Genomic DNA, 19,692 nt, shown 5'->3' on the forward strand with positions numbered 1-19,692 from the left:
CCTTGGGTAAATTCCTAGCAGTGCTATTTCTGGGTCATAGGGTAGATCTATTTTTAATTTTTTGAGGAACCTCCACACTGTTTTCCAGAGCAGCTGCACCAGTTTGCATTCCCACCAACAGTGCAAGAGGGTTCCCGTTTCTCCACATCCTCACCAGCATCTATAGTCTCCTGATTTGTTCATTTTAGCCACTCTGACTGGCGTGAGGTGATATCTCAATGTGGTTTTGATTTGTATTTCCCTGATGAGGAGTGACATTGAGCATCTTTTCATGTGCCTGTTGGCCATCTGGATGTCTTCTTTAGACAAGTGTCTATTCATGTTTTCTGCCCATTTCTTCACTGGATTATTTGTTTTTTGGGTGTGGAGTTTGGTGAGTTCTTTATAGAATTTGGATACTAGCCCTTTGTCCAATATATCATTTGCAAATATCTTTTCCCATTCCGTCGGTTGCCTTTTAGTTTTGTTGATTGTTTCCTTTGCAGTGCAGAAGCTTTTTATCTTCATGAGGTCCCAATAGTTCATTTTTGCTTTTAATTCCCTTGCCTTTGGAGATGTGTCAAGTAAGAAATTGCTGCAGCTGAGGTCAGAGAGGTTTTTTCCTGCTTTCTCCTCTAGGGTTTTGATGGTTTCCTGTCTCGCATTCAGGTCCTTTTTCCATTTTGAGTTTATTTTTGTGAATGGTGTAAGAAAGAGGTCTAGTTTCATTCTTCTGCATGTTGCTGTCCAGTTCTCCCTGAACCATTTGTTAAAAAGACTGTCTTTTTTCCATTGGATACTCTTTCCTGCTTTGTCAAAGATTAGTTGGCCATACTTTTGTGGCTCCAATTCTGGAGCCTCTATTCTATTCCATTGGTCTATGTGTCTGTTTTTGTGCCAATACCATGCTGTCTTGACTGCAGCTTTGTAGTAGAGGCTAAAGTCTGGGATTGTGATGCCTCCCGCTTTGGTCTTCTTCTTCTTCAATATTACTTTGGCTATTCAGGGTCTTTTGTGGTTCCATACAAATTTTAGGATTGCTTGTTCTAGCTTCGAGAAGAATGCTGGTGCAATTTTGATTGGGATTGCATTGAATGTGTAGATAGCTTTGGGTAGTATTGACATTTTAACAATATTTATTCTTCCAATCCATGAGCACAGAATGTTTTTCCATTTCTTTATATCTTCCTCAATAAATTGTTCTTCATTCTGTGACTTCCTGATGGAAGCTCAGGTTATTGATTTTAGAGCTTTCTTCTTTTCTAATACATGTGTTTAGTGTGCTGTGAGCTTCCCTTTAATACTGCTTCTGCTGCTTCCCACAACTTTTTGATAAGTTGTATTTCATTTTCACTCAGTTCAAAATATTTTTTTAGGTTTATTTATTTTGAGAGAGAGCGCACGTGAGCAAGCAGAGGAGGGGCAGAGAAAGGGAGAGAGAATTCTGACATGGGTCTCAAACCCACAAGCCATAACCTGAGCCAAAATCAAGAGTCACACGTTTAACCTACTGAGCCACCCATGCTCCCCCACTACAAAATATTTTAATTTCTTTAGAGACCTGTTCTTCCACCCATGTATTAGAATTTAATTTTTAAAATTTCAAATATTTGGGGATTTTCCATCTGTCTTTCTGTTACTGATTTCTAGTTTAATTTCCAGTTGTGGTCTGAGACCAAAGTTTGTTTGATTTCTCTTCCTTTAAATTTTTTTATGGTGCAGTTTTATGTCCTAGAATGTGGTTTGTCTTGAATAATATTACACATGAGCTTGAGATGAGTGTGTATGAATGTGTATTTTTCTGTTGTTGGATGGAGTATCTGTAAGTGTCAATTAGGTCCAGTTGATTAATGATAACTAACAACTGTATTCTCTCTGATGTTCTGTTTTCTGGATCTATCAACTACTTAAAGAGCTCTAATAGTGGATTTGTCTATTTCTTACACTTCTATCATTTTGTGCCTTACATGTTTTGATGCTCTGTTATTAGGTTCATACACATTTTACATTGTTATGTCTTTTTGGAGAATTAACACCTGTATCATGATGTCATGCCCCTCCTTATGTCTGACACTTTTCTTTGTCCTGAATTGAAGTCCACGTCATCTGAAATTGATATAGGTATTAACATGCTTTATCTTTTCCCATCCCTTTACCCTTAACCTGTCTGCCTCTGTATGTTTAAAGTGGGTTTTTTGTACACATTATATATTTGGGCCTAGTTTTTTCATCTGCTTATAGAGTCTCTTTTAATTGGTATATTTAGGTGATTTAAATTTAAAGTGATTATTGATTTAGTTAGATTAATATCTACTGTGTTTATAATTATTTTCTATTTTTTACATTCTTATTTCTTTTCCTCCCTCTTTTTCTGCCTGCTGTGGTTTTAATTGAGCATTTTACATGATTCTATTTTATCTCCTCTATTAGCATACCCATTATAGTCCTTTTTCAAAATGTGTAATGGTTTCCTTAGAGTTTACAATATGTATTTTTTGCACTAATTTAAGTCCATCTTCAAATGACTCTATATTACTCAATGTGTAATAAAGGTGTCTTGTGACAGAATATCCCACATTCCTCCCTGTCATCCCTTACAGAATTGCTGCCCTTCGTGTCAACATCCATCTGTTGTAGTCACACACTACATTGCTACCCTCATTACTTTAAGCAAGTTATACTTTAGTTCAATTGAAAATTAGAAAACTATTTTACTTTACCTTTATTCATGCCTTCTCCAGCAGCCTTCCTGTTTTTATTTAGATCTGAGTTCTGTTGTTTTCCTCCTGGCAATGAATTTTCCTCAGTTATCAGTTTGTCTGAAAAAATCTTTATTCTCCTTTACTTTTGAAGGATAATTTTACTGGGTATAGAATTCTAAGTCAGTGATGTTTTTTTCTTTGCGCACACTAAATATTTTCCTCCGCTCTTTTCTTGCTTGCATACTTTCTAATATGTCCACTGTAGTTCATATGCTTGTTCTTCTATAGGTAAGAGTTTTTTCCCACTCTGGCTCTTTTGAAAATTTTCTTATTCTTTTTTTCTAGTTTTGAGTATGATATGCCTGTGTGTCTTTTGGGGGTTGTTTTGTTCTGTTTTTGAAATTTATCCTGCTTGGTGCTCTTACACTACTGGATCTGTTACTAATTTTGTAAACTTCTTAACCATTATCACTTCAAATATTTCTTTACCTTTCTCTCCTTCTCCTTCTGGTATTCTAATTATGCATATGTTGCACCTTTAGAAATTGTCCCACAGATCTTAGATTTTCTTTTCTATTTTTTAAAATTCTCTGTCTGAAAATTCCAACATCTTTGTCATATCTGGCTCTGGTTCTGATGTTCTGTTTGTCTCTTCAACATGTGCTTTTTCTTGCCTTATGTCTTCTAATTTTTTGTCAGACATATTGTATTAGGTAAAAAAAGAACTGAGGTAAGTAGGCATTTAGCATGAGATTTTATGTTAATCTGGCTGGGAGTTGGGCTGTGTCTAATATTTGCTATGGTTGTAGGCATCAGAGGCTTCAAATTCAAATTCCTAGTTTCCTTGTTTTAGTCTCCTAACTTGACATTGGACTTTCCTGTGTACTCTTAAGAGAGTCAGCATCTTGCAGCTGTTTTATCTGTAATCCACTGTTCTTTTTAATTTTTTTTTTAATTTATTTGAGAGAGCGAGTACGATTCAGGGAGAGGGGCAGAGGGAGAGAGCAAGAATCTCAAGCAGGCTCCACACTGAGCATGGAGCTCAGCTCTGACACAGGGCTCAATCCCACGACCCTGGGATCATGACCTGAGCTGAAGTCAAGAGTCAGATGCTCAACCAACTAAGCCACCCAGGGCCCCTATTCTTATGCTGGAAACCAGTTACTCTGGTGGTATGGTGTGAGAGAGGAAAGTGTTCTGAAGTTTTATGATTATATCTAAGTATTATAGTGGGCCTGTATTTCTAGGCAATGACTTTAACAAGTTTTTCTTATGTCTCATAGCTTGTTTTTTCCACTGAGGTGGTATGGGCAGGCTAGAGGGGGCTGGAATGGCAACAGTGCCCTTCCCAAGCTAGGATAAGGTTCTGGTAAACTCTTTTCCTCTGGAAAGCAGTCCTTTGTTCTCGACGATGTTCTGGGTGTGACACATGAAAACTACTTCTTTCCTGCTCTTGACTGAGTTACAAGGGGATTTTTTTTTTTTAATTTTTACTATGACAGCCTATAGAATTTCTGTAGGTAAAACCCAAGAATATGTGTGACAATCCTAAGATTGCAGCCCCAGCATTATATGATTCTCAGGCTAGCCTGCGCTCAGCCTCCAGAAGTTCTAATGTCTTCTGTCCAGGCGAGCAAATCCAGGTGTGACTCTCCAGATTCATCCATCTCTCCAGACTCTGAGGTTGCTCTTTACCCTACACCCTCAGTCCCCTGGTGGCCAGAAGAAAAGTTGTTGGTTTTCAGTTTATTCAGCCTGTTCTTGTATGCCTAGGAGTGACGACTTCTAGGCTACTTACCAGAGATGAAACTACATGTGTCCTCTGTACATTACAGTTATTTTCAAATTTGTTGAGGTGTGTTTTATAGTTAAGGATACTGTCTATCCATGGACATTTGGTGGTGGAAGGAGAGAGTATTCTGTTTTTGGGTGGAGTGTTCTATATACCTCAATTAGATTCTTTGGTCAGTTGAGTTGTTTGGTTTTTCTGTACTTTTGCTGATTGTCTGCCTAGTAGCTCTGTCATTTGCTGAAAGCAAGAGGGTGAAGTATCCCCTCTAATTGTGGATTTGTCTATTTCTCCTTTCAGTGCTATTATTTTTAAGACTAATGAGATGATTCACATATCATACAATTTGCCTGTTTAAAGTGTACAATTCAGTGTGGATTTTACTATATTCATGGATATGTGCAGCTAGCACCACAGTCAGTTTTAGAACGTTTTTCTTATCCTACAAGAAACCTTGTACCTTTCGGCTGTCACCTCTGTGCTCCCCCATACCCAGCATGAAGCAACCACTTACTTTCTTCCTCTGTAGATTTCTCTGCCCCAGTCCTTTGGCTAGGGGGAACAAGCTTTTCTTGGCATTTTTTTTTTTTTTAACCTATGCCTGTTGGTGGTTCTGGGTTTCTACGAGCATCCTATCTAGCTATACGGGAAGCAGTAAGAAAACCTAGGAAACCCACTGCTGCCATGTTGCCCCTCAAGTCCCAAGGTCCATAGACTGTCTACCTTCAGTCTATCTTTTAGAGTCTTCCTATGCTTGTTTGTTGTGTTATGGACAGTTTGTTGTGCTTTAATTGTAAGAGGATGGATCCAGAAGGACTGGACTGTTCTATCTTGGCAGAACCAAAAGTCCCCAACCAAATATATTTTGTCACTAAAATCCAAAGGGACCCACAGGGAGTATCTATTACTTCATAGTGTAGTTCCAGATGTAAGTCTTCTGAAACTTTACCAATGCAGTAGACACCTGACCTCCTGGAGGATTTCTGTCTCACCTCTAGTACATGTGTCATATTAAGTATCACATGTGCTTGCTACTTCCAGTTTGTATTCCCCTCATCAATACAAACTGTAATGTCTTGGTGAAAGGAATGCCTTCTGGCGCTCCCACAGGTTTTCAGGAGGTGGCTGAGCAAGGGGCACCACATGGGATCCACTTTAGAGTTCCAGTTTCTCTAAACCTACAATCTCTTCCCTCCAGACTGTGCAGTGGGTTTCCACCCTGTCTCCTTGACTATAGGCATTACTGACTCAGAACTTTTTTTTTTTTTTTTTTTTTTTTTAAGGTTTATTTATTTTTGAGAGAGAGTGCGAGCATGAGTTGGGGCGGGGCAGAGAGAGATGGAGAGAGAAAATCAGAAGCAGGCTCCACCCTGTCAGTGTGGAGCCAATGCAGGGCTGGAACCCATGAACCGCGACACCATGACCTGAGCTGAAATCAAGTAGTGACTCAGAACTTTTGTCACCCATTACAGGGGCTCAGGCTAACACGTTAAATCCTGAGGCATATGTGAACACCCTCATTGGCCTGATCCAACCTTAGATTTAGTCCTGCTGGCTGATTTACTTAGAATCCATTTACATGCTTGCTGTCCAGGTTCCTGCTCATAAACTGTGGCAAGATCCTGCAACTTCTTCATGTACGTTCTCTTTCCCAGTAGCAGGCCTTGCAATTAATTTTCTGGATTGTGCTGGGATTTGACACCCCTTATTGGCCCTAAAGACCGTGACCATTGATGGTAGTGGGTCCTGAAGAGAATAGGTACTTCCTTTTTAGGTAACTACCCCAGATGAAGCCAGTGCCATATTTTTTATGGAAGGAAATGCTCATTGTCTTAGAAGGTAAAAAAGGCTGTTTCTGATGTGAAGAAATGTTTAGAGATATCAGAGGTTCAAGGTTCTTAGCTTTGTGTCTCTACAGAGGTTTCCATGTCAAGTGTCAGGGTCCTACCCCTTCCCAGCCAGTACCTTTACCTTAAGAGACTCCACATAAATGTACTTGTACCTTGCATGGTGACTTTGCAACCTGTACATTCAGGCTTCAGACGTGCCCCTCCTATAGTTTCATGGAATAAGAACTCCTTTAGGACCACTGCAGAAATGTAGATTCTCCCCCTATGCCTTGAGTGGAGACTTCAAGGCACGAAGCTTAATTGGGGGTAGGAATGGAGATGAGGGCCCGTGAGTGATAATCTCTTTAGCAGTCGGAAGAAGCCATCTTGCTCCACAATCTCTGAATTCACTGTGATGCCATAGCAATCAAGGGCCTCAGCCATTGACTTCCCAGTGCCTTACCCTCCCTTGGCAGTCTGTTTAAGTGATACTTTGAGTACTCATGATGTCAAACCATACTGCACTTTAGCAGTACCCCATTTTTCCCTAGCAAGAACGCCCTACATGCACTTACCAGCTCAATTTCAGAATTCCACCTGGATGGACTATTTCCTTACACCCCTCCTTGTAACACTTACTAAATCGGTTGGGGAACTGGCTAGAACACACACATTAGCTGGGATTTTGGAGAGAAGTGAATGGAGAAGGCCTATTTGCAGGAGCTGAAGCAGGGTTCAGAGCACCCAGAAGGATGATCAAGCACCTGGAAACTTAGAACAGTAAGAAGCTTGCCATCTTATCCTTCGGCCTGAAGGACTAGGGGATCTAGAGGCTGCTGAGAACCGAAGCCAACAGAGGGGCTGCCCAACAGAAGCTCTAGTCAGACAGGTAGATGGAGTGGGGCACAAATACCCAACCTTTCCACAAAAGCAAAAAGGTAACTGGCAAAAATGGTTACAATCAAAATTTTCAGAACTCTGGAAATTAACAAAAGGCTTACATCTGATGATTATTTACTTAAGAAAAGCAACTGATGCTCAGTAAGAACATAGACCTTTGCAATATAATAACCCATCATAACCCTATCTTGTAATTTATAACCTTGAAAATCAGGAATCTGCAATCATAGGTAAAACCAGTATTCTAGCAGCAACTGGAAAGGGGTACAAGGAGCTTCTTCAAAGGTCCAATGCCAGAGCATTGTCACTGTCCTACTTGGTGGTTCACTGATAGACCCCACTTGCCAGGCTATCTTTATTTGATCTCAGAGCCCACCAATGCAAAAAGCCTCTTCTCTGAGAGTGTTTATCGAAAGCTGTCAAACCAATTACAGGCAACTGCTTAACCGTCACAGCTGCCTGAGGCAGTATGGGGCCAACGATAGACTAACCACAAAGTGAAAAAGGGAAGTCGAGGGAATAAGGTTTCTGTGGGGGCTTTATTTAAAAAGCACTAACAAATTCCTGGAAGTCTGTATGGCCACATGCATGCATAGGGATGTGAACATGCTCAGGAAAGACCCGGGAAGGCCCTGAGCTCTCCCCTCTGGCTGATTTTGAGGCTCCTTGCAAGCAGGAAGTGAAAGCTGAGGCAGAGTTGGTGCTCCCCGGCAGTGTTGAAGTGTTACCGGAGCCATACAAGAAGGGGAGCTCTATCCTCCCATCAGCCAAACCTAGCTGGCAGCCAGTTGGTAAGGGAATCCAGGATTGATCCAGAAATATAAGACAAAAGAATCTACACAGGTGGGTCTAGCTTTGCCTTGGAGGCATTAATCAATGAAGTTGAAATGGTAGCAAAGCTTCTTTTGGAAGACCGTCAGAGCCCAGGGGAAAATGAATCAAAAACCCACAGAGAAACAAAATGACCGGTGGTTGCCAGAGACTTGGTGGGGAGCAGGTTGAGGAGGGGGGTGGCTCTCAGCTGCAAGTGAAGACAAGGAATTTCCGGAGATAAATATATCTTGATTTTGGTGTTAGTTAACTAATTGTTTAGTTTTCAAATCTCATTCAACTGTATACTTAAAACAGATAAATTTTATTATATGTTAATATACCTCAATTAACTAGGCTTTTTTTTTTTTTTCAACGTTTATTTTTGGGACAGAGAGAGACAGAGCATGAATGGGGGAGGGGCAGAGAGAGAGGGAGACACAGAATCGGAAACAGGCTCCAGGCTCTGAGCCATCAGCCCAGAGCCTGACGCGGGGCTCGAACTCCCGGAGCGCGAGATCGTGACCTGGCTGAAGTCGGACGCTTAACCGACTGCGCCACCCAGGCGCCCCTAACTAGGCTTTTAAAAAGAAGTAAAGAAAGAAATATTCAACTGCCCTAAATCCTCCTGCTATGCCTCCACTGGCCTAATCTAGTCAAAAACCAGCCATCAGGCAGCATTGGTGACAAGGTCTGGAGATATGACCTTCGTGGGCTACAGAGAAAGGCAAAGCCTGGATTAAAGGGTAGAGACCCAGAAGACAGTCAACACAGGGGATCCTGTGGAAACAACAGTAAATTATTCTCTCCTCACAGGAGGATAGCACTTCTGGTGGGAAAAGTAGGCCTCTTATAGCTGGAGAGGTCCAGAGTGGGTCAGAGGGCTCGTGACTCCGTGTGGAAAGGCGCCGATGGGAGTTTGAGACGGGATTCCTCTGCTTTGTGGGAAGAAGACCCCCAAACTCTCTTACTCAAATTCTGAAATTACCTCTACAAACGATCTGTGTGAATACATTTGTGGAATAAAGTCCTTAAAACCACATTCTTACAAGTTCTTCAATATTAAGCGTTCTAGCTAAATTTGGTGATGTTTTCTGTTACGTGATTTTTAATAACGCATTTCAAATTCTGTTACTGTTTTGTTGGCCCTCAGAAGCGGAATTCGGACCGTAACATGGAAAAAGCTTCTTTTCCCTCAGCTGCTAAGTTGGGGGATATTATGTCATTTGAAAACTGGTAAAAGAATGAGCACGCGCATACCTCACCTGATTCCAGTGCTCAGTTTTAAAAGGAAATTTACATTTCTGTTGTGTACTTTTGGGGGGCCGTGCCTAATCCTTTACTTTCCATGACTGCCTCTCATGGAAAGAATCCTGAGACTTTCATCTGGAACTCACAGTGTTCTCTCCCTTTTTTCCCCTTCCAGGAGGACAACAGTTAGTTTTGTGGCTTACTGCTGCTCCGCCCAGTGTCTGCAGACATTTGACCTACTGAGTTGATAAACACTCGAGAGCCTCAGGAGTTTTGCCAGCTTGACACTGCAGTTGCCTGTGTATCGCACACTGTTTGTATGGCAGAGGGACGGGACGGTCCAGCCTGGCGGAACAGGCCCTTACATCCTGTCCTGTCAAATGCGGGGGACTGCAAGAACTCTCTGGAAATGTCCCGATTGAGCTCAGAGCTGAAATGCCTTCACCCTTCCCCTACCCCAAGTTGGAATAGATCCTCCCCCAAATTAAGGACCCCTTGTCTTCTGTGTTTTTCTTTTTATGTGAGTATGTCTCATAAGCAAACTATGTAGTGTGATGTGCCTCCCCAAATCCTCAAAGCAAGTTTCAGTTCCCTGAAGAACTCTCTGATTTGATAATACAGCCAAATTAACTTTTGAACACATATACCTTCAAGGATACTTTTAATCTCCTCTCTTTCTTTACCCAGAGGATTATTTCCCCACAGATTATTCTCCCAGGTCTTTACCGGAGTCCAGCAAACTCCAATGGCCTCCAGAATATTGAATATCGGGTGGTGGAGGGGGTGGGGGGCGGGGGGATTGGGGGGGCTGGGGGTGGAGGGGGAAGTGCCTGAGTTGGCAGCGAAGTTTAGACTCCAGTGAAGGCCCTGCCAGGGTCCCAGCATACACCCTCTGGAAAGTTACAACCCTGTTTATAAGTCTTGCAACACATTAAGAGACTTTTGTGAGGGTTTTTAAACCTAAAAATGTACATCATAAATAAAATACCCCCATATTTTGAAAGACTATTCAGAGAAAAATGATTTTTGAAATTTTTTATTTCCTAAGAAGTTTTTTGGTTTTTTGTTTTTTTTTTTTAATATGAGAAGAGTCTGAGGAATAATTGAGGCTTCAAAAGATGTTCTCTTCTTTCTAGACGTAAACATTTACTGGCTAATGAGAAAGGGGGAGATAAAACACATCAAAATAGGTCCTCCATGGTTACTTGTTAGATGGGCTTAGGATTAAATTTATATTGACTTTGAAATATTTTCGTTACATGTGGAAAATTCCTACTCCCGGTTTTTAGCAAAGTGATTCTAAGCACAACCTGTGCACATTTGTTTAAGTACCTGGTGCGTTAGATTATCTTCGTTTTGACCCTAGATTTCTTCTGTAGTTAACACGCTATTGTCCAGATACCACTGAGAAAATACGGGAAAAGCAAGTCCAAATTCAGCCTTGGACTTTTAAAAAAAAAGATCATACACGGCAAGTCTGTGAGATTATATTCTGACAGAAGAAATGCTCTTAATGGAGGAGCCACATACTTGCTCTTCCTTTGAAAGGATAGCATTTTTATGTTGCTTTGCTGCCAGATGTTCATCTGGTTGCTGCGAAGCGATTCTTTTTTAATTTTAATTATACAGAGTCTTCTCTAACACAGAACTAAAAGGGGAACAACCAAGATTTCCTTGGTAGGAAAATTATTTTCAAAAAATTTCAGACTTGTCAAAAACTTGGTTTCTGGAATCTTATTAGCTGCCCTAAATCTGTAATGCTAGGCTCTAACAGTGCTAAAAATCCTACACGGTTCCTGACGAATGTGTGATCTTTTCACAGTCACACCACCTGCTGCCCGGAAAGCAGACTATCCACGTAGAATGGTGAAGACAGAACATTCCCGTGCGTTCCAACTGCATTTCCACTGTTCCTACTTCCTCTTGTCCCTTTCATAAGTTGGCCTGTTCAGCCTTCACATTTCAAAGGCTTTTAGTATAATAGGAACTGAAGATCTGTATCAAAATATAACACTTCTTTCATCCTCTGGAATAATTGAAGCTTTAGCGTAACCCCTACATGTACATAAGTTGGCAGCTAAAAAATGTGGCATGAAACTTCACAAATGTGATTCAGGCCTAAGTGGCTGCTGCCTCTATCATGTTAGCGACGGTAAATACATTGCAGCATCTTTCGGTGTCACCCTCTATAATCCTGTGTCTTCAAATGGAGCTGAGAAATGTGCTAACCTGATATTCAGGTTTCTTGTTGAGTTAAGGATATGTAATACCTTTGTCGTAAGTTGTTTGAAATTTGACAAAGACACTTACAATCCAAGCCTCCTCTCTGTTGCCATTGTGAACGGTGTGCTTTCAATAGCAGCAGTAGGCTAGGCAGACAACCTTCTAGGGCAGTCTCAATCTTAATCCCCGGTGCAGCACCTAGTTTAATTAATGAGCGATGGAATTTACAATCTGGCCTCCATGGTGCTTTTCATCATGAAAATTTTTGTGCTGGATTCACTGATGTCATTCTTAACCCTTTGATACTATAAAGGAATGTTGCAGACTGGAGAAAATTTGCCCATATGCTATGTATTTGAATTGAGTCCAGAGCTTTGCAGAAAATTCTATGGTTATTCTACAGTATATGTGTTTTCTTAAGCAATAGTTATACTAGGTAGATACTTGATACAGTTATAACAATGCAAAAAAGAAAAGTGACTTACTTGAAAAATGCAGTCTGTTCAGGGAAGTTTACCTCAGCAATCTGATATGTGGTTAATGGTAAATTTTTAAATCTAGGGTACCCTGTTGGGCAGAGGCCTTCTTATGACCTAGTGCAAAGGGAGTCCATTTTAAGTGACTTATCCTATCAGTGTTCTTCAAAATGCCTAATTGTGATCATACCAAAATCCTTGCTTATATAACGTTGCACAGACAAAATATTGCATCTTCAGTGAATAAAATCTATATTTTGAGCACATTTTAAAACTTTCAAAAATGATCAGTACACAAAAGAGCCCTGGCTGCTGGAGGATGCACTCCGATGAACAGAGAAGAAAGATGACCTCTTTTGTTACTTAGCCCTTCTCTTCCAGAAAAGTGAGGTATACATTAAATATCTTGGTCCACGTACTTCACGATCACTAAAACCTTTCACAACTGACTTGTCTCACTAGTTCAGTGTACATCTCACTTCTCTTCCATATTTAACAGAACAAATTACAATTGTTTACAGTTACAAAAAAAGCCTTCAGCATCACTTGGCTTACTGAGGCATTGCACGTAGCTTTCCCTGAAATATATACCTATTGAATAATCTCTGGGAACTTTCAAAGCCAATTTAAAAGATTATTAATAGTGAAATTAGGTTTCTGTTTCCTGGATTGAAAAATCAGGCCTTTTTTTATCTTTACTGCAGAAAGCTTAAACATGATGCATTACTTCAGAAATCAAAACATTTTCATTCAGATGATTTATGAACATGGATTCCTAACTGGGCCAACACTAATGCAACCTGATGTAATTAAATATTGAAATGTAAATTCATTTCACAGACTTGTAAACACTCTCTTTTTAGGAATCTTATTTTAAAATGTATCCTTACATAACCCTGGCCATTTTACTATGTCTTTATTTTTGTGGTTTCCACTGACTCCTGCTTCCTCCTAATGAGGCTCTCCTACATTTTTACCAGGAATTCAGTGAATATTTTGCCTTCTCCTAAACAGGGGAGATTTTTTTTTATAAATGCATATTTTTGGAAATTAGCTCTGTGTCTGTGTACAAATCATCCAAGTCTCACTGCCCCTACCCAGAAGGTACCTCCCCGTGTCATCAGCTAATAGACCTGGATGAAACACAAGTGTCTCTAAAAATGGGATTGATCAGAGGTCAGTGACTGTTATCCTTACTCAGGAAAAGAGATTGCTTCACAGGCTAAGATGTTCTCTTTGAAGCATGACTATATGGTTCCTTGTTGTTTGGAGACAGAAAAGTACTGGTTGCCCAGTGTGGTGGCTGGGCAGAAGGTAGAGCGTGTGAAGATCATTTCTATATGTAATTAAGAAACTTGGAAGGGTTAGCAAGCTTTTTTTCCATTCACCTTACAGTAGAGTGTGGATTATCCTTTCTACCTGTGTTCAAGAGTTACCAGGTTTTATTTCTCAAAATGTTCTTGAGACTAGAAATCCTTGATCAATCGATCGATCTATTTTCCTTCCCTCCTTTTTTTTTTTTTTTTTTTTTTTTTTGTATAATGAAAAGATTTTTTAAAACTCTGAGTCTGTCTACTGAAAAACTATGGCAACATTCACTTGGACAGTGGACATTTTCTAAAACTTATATTGTATCCAGTTTGGTTGTTCTTATAGCTATTTCTGTTTATAGAATAGTTGAGCTTCAATCATGCAGATGCCTAGAAATGTTGATGACGGTAGCTTCATTGTTTTAGCCAGATTCATTTTGTTAAAAATAAAAGAGCATTAAATACTTTGAGCCAGCAAAAATGATGGAGTAAGGACCTCCAAAAATTCTCCCCTCCATAAAAGCAAGAAGAAAATTGTCAAAACATGTCAGAATCAACTTTTTTTTCAGAACTCTGGATATTAACCAAAGGTTTACAGCAATCCAAGGAATATTTATTCAAGAGAAAAAGCTGAATATCAGAAAGAACAGTAAGCTTTGTAGCATTCTAGTTTGCCCTATTTCTATCCCCATCCCCCACCCCAACTGGAAAACCAACAATCTACAATCAAGGTAGAAGCACTTGTGTAGAAGCCACTGGAGGGGGCAGAATGGGGTTGGAACTCCTTCAAAGCCGTATTCCTAGAGAATTGTCATTATTTAACTTGTCTGGTGATTCCCTGGAAGATCTCATTTGCAAGATTGTCTTTATTTTGCCTGATCAGAGCTTGCTGGGTGTGAAAAGCCTTTTCCACAGGGACATTTATTAAAAAAAAAAAAAAAAAAAAAAAAAAATCAGAGCCAGTTGTGGCTGCCTGAAGCAATGGATAACCATTGGAGCAAACAATAGGCTCGCCAAAAACTTAAAAGGAAAAGCTGAAGAATGAGGTATTTGTAGCACTTTTGAGAAGCTCTGATATTCCTGGGAATTTGGATGGTAATGCTCATGCATGGGGCTTTACACACGCCAAGGATTTTAAGCCTCAGGAAAGACCCAAAAACATCCTAAATTCTCACCTTAGGTTGACTGAGGGCCTGCACAAGCGGAAGGTGAAGCCTAAGTCAGAGTTCCTCGGTTAATGTTGAAGTATGTCCCAACATGCACAGGAAGCCCTCAACAGACATTAGGAGAATTATTGGTTTCAGGTTCCAATCATTAGCTTACCACAAAACCACCTGAGTGAAACATAAGTGACCATCATTACAAAGAGTAGAGACATTACAGAAATGAGTCCCTACACAAACAAAACCCAGCAACTACATCAAACCTTTGGCAAAGGGTAAGCAAATCTAATTTTCAGAGTTCCCCCATTATTATTTAAAATAGAGTTTTCCTCAAAAAACTATGAGACATGCAAAGAAACAAGAAAGCACGTCTCATTCACAGGAGAAAAAGTGAATAAACTATACCTGAGGAAGTCCAGACATTGGACTTTGTAAACAAAAACTTTAAACCAGCTATTTTAAATATGTTTAAGTAGCTCAAGTATGGAAATGTCTCACCAAATGCAAAATATCAATAAAAAGAAATTATAAAATAGAACCACATATAAATTCTGGCATTGAGATACAATAAGTGAAATGAAAAAATCCCTGAAAGGTGCTCAGCATCAGATTTGAGCAGGCAGAAGAAAGAATCAGCATACTTGAATATAGGTCAGTTGAGATTATCCAGTGTGAGGAACAGAAGAAAAAATGAAAAATGAGAGAATCTCAGAGGCCCATGGGATACCATCAAATGTGCCAACATGTATAATTTAGGGAGTCCTATTAGGGGAGAAGAGAAAGATAAAGAATATTTGAAAGAATAATGACTAAAGACTTCAAAATTGGGTGAAAAACATTAATTTACATACCCAAGAAACACAGTGAGTGCCAAGTAGGATAAACTCAAGACACCCATTCCTGGGACACCTGGATGACTCAGTTTGTTAAGTGTCCCACTTTGGCTCAGGTCATGATCTTCTGGTTCATGAGTTAGAGCCCCATGTTGGGCTCTGTGCTGACAGCTCAGAACCTGAAGTGTGCTTTAGATTCTGTGCCTTCCTCTCTGCTCACCCTCTTGTCTCTTTCTCTTTCAAAAATAAACATAATTTTTTTTTTCATAAAGAGGTCCATGCCTGGACATACAATCACACTGTCAAAAGATAAAGACAAGGAAAGAATCTCAAAAGCAGCAAGAGAGAAGCTACTTGTGTGTATGGGATTCTCATCAGAAATCACGGAGGCCAGAAGGCAGTGGGATGACATAAAGTGCTAAAGTAAATGACTGTTAAACAATTCTATATCCAACAAAACTATCTTTAAGAAATGAAGGATAAAGTAGGACATTTCCAGATAAACAAAAAGAATTCATCATTAGCAAGCCTGCTCTACAAAAAAAATGAATAAACAGGGCCCTTCTGGCTGAAATGAAAGGATAATAGAAAATAACTCAAATCCACATGAAGAAATAAAGAGCATGAATAAAGGTAATTACATGGGTAAATATAAAATATAGCAAAAATGCAGTTTTTGTTTGTAACTCTTTTCCTCTTATCTGATTTTTTCTTTCCTCTCTCTCTCTCTCTCTCTCTTTTTTTTTTTTTTTTTTTGAGAGAGAGAGAGAGAAAGTGTGTGAGAGCAGGGGAGGAGCAGAAAGAGGGAGAAAGAGAATCCCAAGCAGACTCCATGCTGGGTGTAGATATGGGGCTCAGTCCCATGACTGTGAGATCATGACCTGAGCCAAAACCAAGAGTTGGATGCTTAATCAACTGAGCCACCCAGATGCCCCTTATCTTACCTGATTTGAGGCAACTGCAAATATATAAAAATGTCTATCTCTGAAAATATACATATATAGATATATCTGTTGATGGGCATAAAGTGAAAAAACACAAAATTTGTATGATCCTACAAGTACAAAGGAAGGGGGAGGGAACAAACCTACACAGGAACAAAATTTTTGTATACTACTGAAATTAAGTTGGTATTAATCCAAACTAGATTGTTATACATTAAGATGTTAGTTATAATCCTCAGGGAAATCACTAAGAAAATAGCTAAAGAATATATAGCAAAAGATACAACAAGAGAGTTAAAATGGTACGCTAGAAAATAACACAATAGAAGGCAATGAAGTAATGGAGGAATAGAGGAACAAAAAGACATAAGACATATAGAAAACAAATAGAGTGGCATATTAAATCCTATTATCAGTAATTACATGAGATGTAAATGGATCAAGCACTCCAGTTAAAAAGCAGAGATGGCAGAATGGGTAAAAATCATGATCCAATTATATGCTGCCTACAGGAGACATACTTCAGTCAATGACACAACTAGGTTGAAATTAAAAGGATAGAAAAGGATCTGTGCAAACTAAAAGCTGGAGTGGGTATATTAATATCAGACAAAATAGACTTTGAGGGGCGCCTGAGTGGGTCAGTTGGTTAAGCTTCTGACTCTTGATTTTGGCTCAGATCACCATCTCATGGCTCATGAGTTCAAGCCCTGTGTTGAGCTCTGTGCTGACAGCTCAGAGCCTGAAGCCTGCTTCAGATTCTGTGTCTCCCTCTCTCTCTGCCCCTCCCCTCTTGCACAGGCTCTCTCTCTCTCTCTCTCTCTCTCTCTGTCACTCCCCTCTCTCTCTCTAAAAAGAACATTAAAAAAATTAAATCTCTAATTAAAAAAAATAGACTTTGAGGCAAAAATTGTTACTAGAGACCAATACAATTACATAATGATAAAGGATCAATCCATCAAGAAGTAATTATGCACATATGTATACCTAACAACAGAGCTTCAAATACATAAAGAACTGATAGAATTGAAGGGAGAAATGGACAATTCAATAATAACATTTGGAGACTTTAGTGCCTCACTTGCAGTAATAGAATAACTAGACAGAAAGTCAACAAATAGAAGGCTTCAACAATACTTTAAGCCGGGTAGACCTCACAGACATCCATAGAACATTATACTCAATAACAGCAAAATGCACATTCTTTTAAAGTGCACATGGAACATTCCCTGGAGTAAATCATATGTTAGGTCATTAAACAAGTCTTAATATTTTTAATAGGATTTCAAATCATACAAAGTATGTTCTCTGACCACAGTGGAATGTAATTAGAAATAAATAGCAGAAGGAAATTTGGGAAATTCACAAATACATGAATATTAAATAATACATTCCTAATGTAGCCGATGAATCAAAGAAGGAATTACAAAGGAAATTAGAAAATTCCTTAAGATTAATGAAAATGAAGACACAACATATCAAAACATATGGGATTCAGCTAAAGCAGTACTTAAAGCAGTACATATATAGGTATAAATGTCTATGTTTACAAAATAAAGGTCTTAGATCAATTACCTAACCTGCAACCTCAAGGAACTAGGAAAAAAAAAAAAAAAAAAAAAAAAAACTAAACCTAAAGGAAGCAGAACAAAGGAATAATACAGATTTTAGTCAAAATAAATGAAATAAAGAACAGGAAAAAAATAAATAAAATTGAAACCAAAACTTCAATATATGAGTGAATAAAAAGAACAAAAGTTGGTTCTTAGAAAAAAATCCCCTTAGCTACACCAGGAAAAAAATAAAGAAGACTCAAATTATTAAAATCAGGAATGAAATGTTACTGCCAATCTTTTAAAAATAAAAGAATTATAAGGGAATTTAGATGCCAACAAGTTAGATAACTTAGATGAAATGAAGAAATTTGTAAAAAGACACAAACCCCCAAACTGACTCAAGAATAAAAAAAGATTAAATTTATCTAAAAAAGAGATCTAATTAGGAACCAAAAAGGATTGTACAAAGAAAAGTCTAAGAATGAATATATCTTCACTGGTGAATTCCATAAAATATTTGAAGGATAATTAACACCAATTTATTCATAAACTCTTGTAAGAAAATAATGTAATGCACTACATGGTTAGAATGAAGGACAAAGACAACATAATTATCTCAGTAGATGCGGAAAAAGTTTAATATTTGACAAATGCTTTAAAATTAAGATGTTTAACAAAGTAAAACTAGAAGGGAACTTCCTCAACCTGATCAATGACATCTATGAAAAACCTATAGTTAACATCATATTGGTGGCAAAATGTAAGTTTTCAGCCTAATATCAGGAACAAGACAAAGATGTCCCTCTTACCACCTCTATTCAAATTTGTATTAGAGGTTGTAGCCCAGGCAATAGGCAAGAAGAAGAAATATAAAACATCCAGTTTGGAAACAAAGGATTAAAACTATATTTTCAGATAACATGATCTTGTGTATAGAAAATCATAAGGAATACACACACACACACACACACACACACACACAATTAGAGCTAATAAAGGTTCAACAAGGTTGCAGGATACAGAATTAATATATGAAAGTTAATTAGTTTTTATACATATGCAATGAATAATCCAAAAAGGGAATTAAATTATATTTACAACAGCATTAAAAAGAATAAAATACTTAAGAACAAATTAACAAAAGAAGCACAAGACTTACCCACTGAAAACTGCAAAAACATCACTGAAAAAATTAAAAACCTGAATAAATGTAAAGAAATGCTATGCTCATGGATTGGGAGACCGCCATATTGTTAAGACTGCAATATTCCCCAAATTAATCTACAGATTCAGTGCAAATCCCTATCAAAATACCAGCTGCATTTGTTGCAGAAATGAACAGGCTGATCCTAAAATTCATATGGAAATGCAAGAGACCCAGAATAGCCAAAATAATATTGAAAAAAGGAACAAACTTGTAGGACACACACTTCCCAATTTCAAAACCTCCTACACAGCTACATTAATTAAGACTGTGTGATCCTGGCATAAAGATAGACATGTACATCAATGGAATAAAATTGAGAATCCAAATAAACTATTACATTTATGGTCAATTTATTTTTGACAAGAGTGCCAAGACAACGTAATGAGGGAATGAATAATCTTTTTAACAAACAAATGGTGCTAGAACAACTGGATAACCACATGCAACAGAATTAAACTGGACCATTACTTCATACCACCTGCAAAAATTAGCTCAAAGGGATTAAAGACCTAAATGTAATACTAAGATAAAAAACTCTTAGGGGCACCTGGGTGGCTCAATCAGTTGAGTGTCCCACACTTGATTTCATGATCTTATGGTTAATGAGTTTGAGCCTCACATTGGGCTCTGTGCTGACAGTCCACAGCCTGCCTGGGATTCTCTTTCTCTCTCTCTCTCTCTCTCTCTCTCTCTCTCTCTCTCTTTCTCCTTCCTCTGCCT

The 19,692-nt window shown here is 38.7% G+C and overlaps 1 protein-coding gene across 4 annotated transcripts in view; it reads left to right on the top strand.

Annotated features, from left to right (window-relative positions):
* The window catches only part of LRRC28 (leucine rich repeat containing 28), a 152,652-nt gene extending 142,900 nt beyond the window's left edge, over nt 1–9,752 (top strand). For all 4 annotated transcript variants that reach the window (XM_040493784.1, XM_040493782.1, XM_040493785.1 and 1 more), the window contains one exon: nt 9,436–9,752. In XM_040493784.1, the coding sequence (XP_040349718.1) occupies nt 9,436–9,508 (73 nt within the window). In that variant the 3' untranslated portion in view covers nt 9,509–9,752. The remainder of the gene's footprint in view (nt 1–9,435) is intronic.
* The last annotated feature ends 9,940 nt before the right edge of the window (nt 9,753–19,692 follow it).

Source organism: Herpailurus yagouaroundi, unplaced genomic scaffold (genome assembly GCF_014898765.1).
Source record: "Herpailurus yagouaroundi ecotype Mexico unplaced genomic scaffold, PumYag 185, whole genome shotgun sequence".
NCBI classification, from domain to species: domain Eukaryota; kingdom Metazoa; phylum Chordata; class Mammalia; order Carnivora; family Felidae; genus Herpailurus; species Herpailurus yagouaroundi.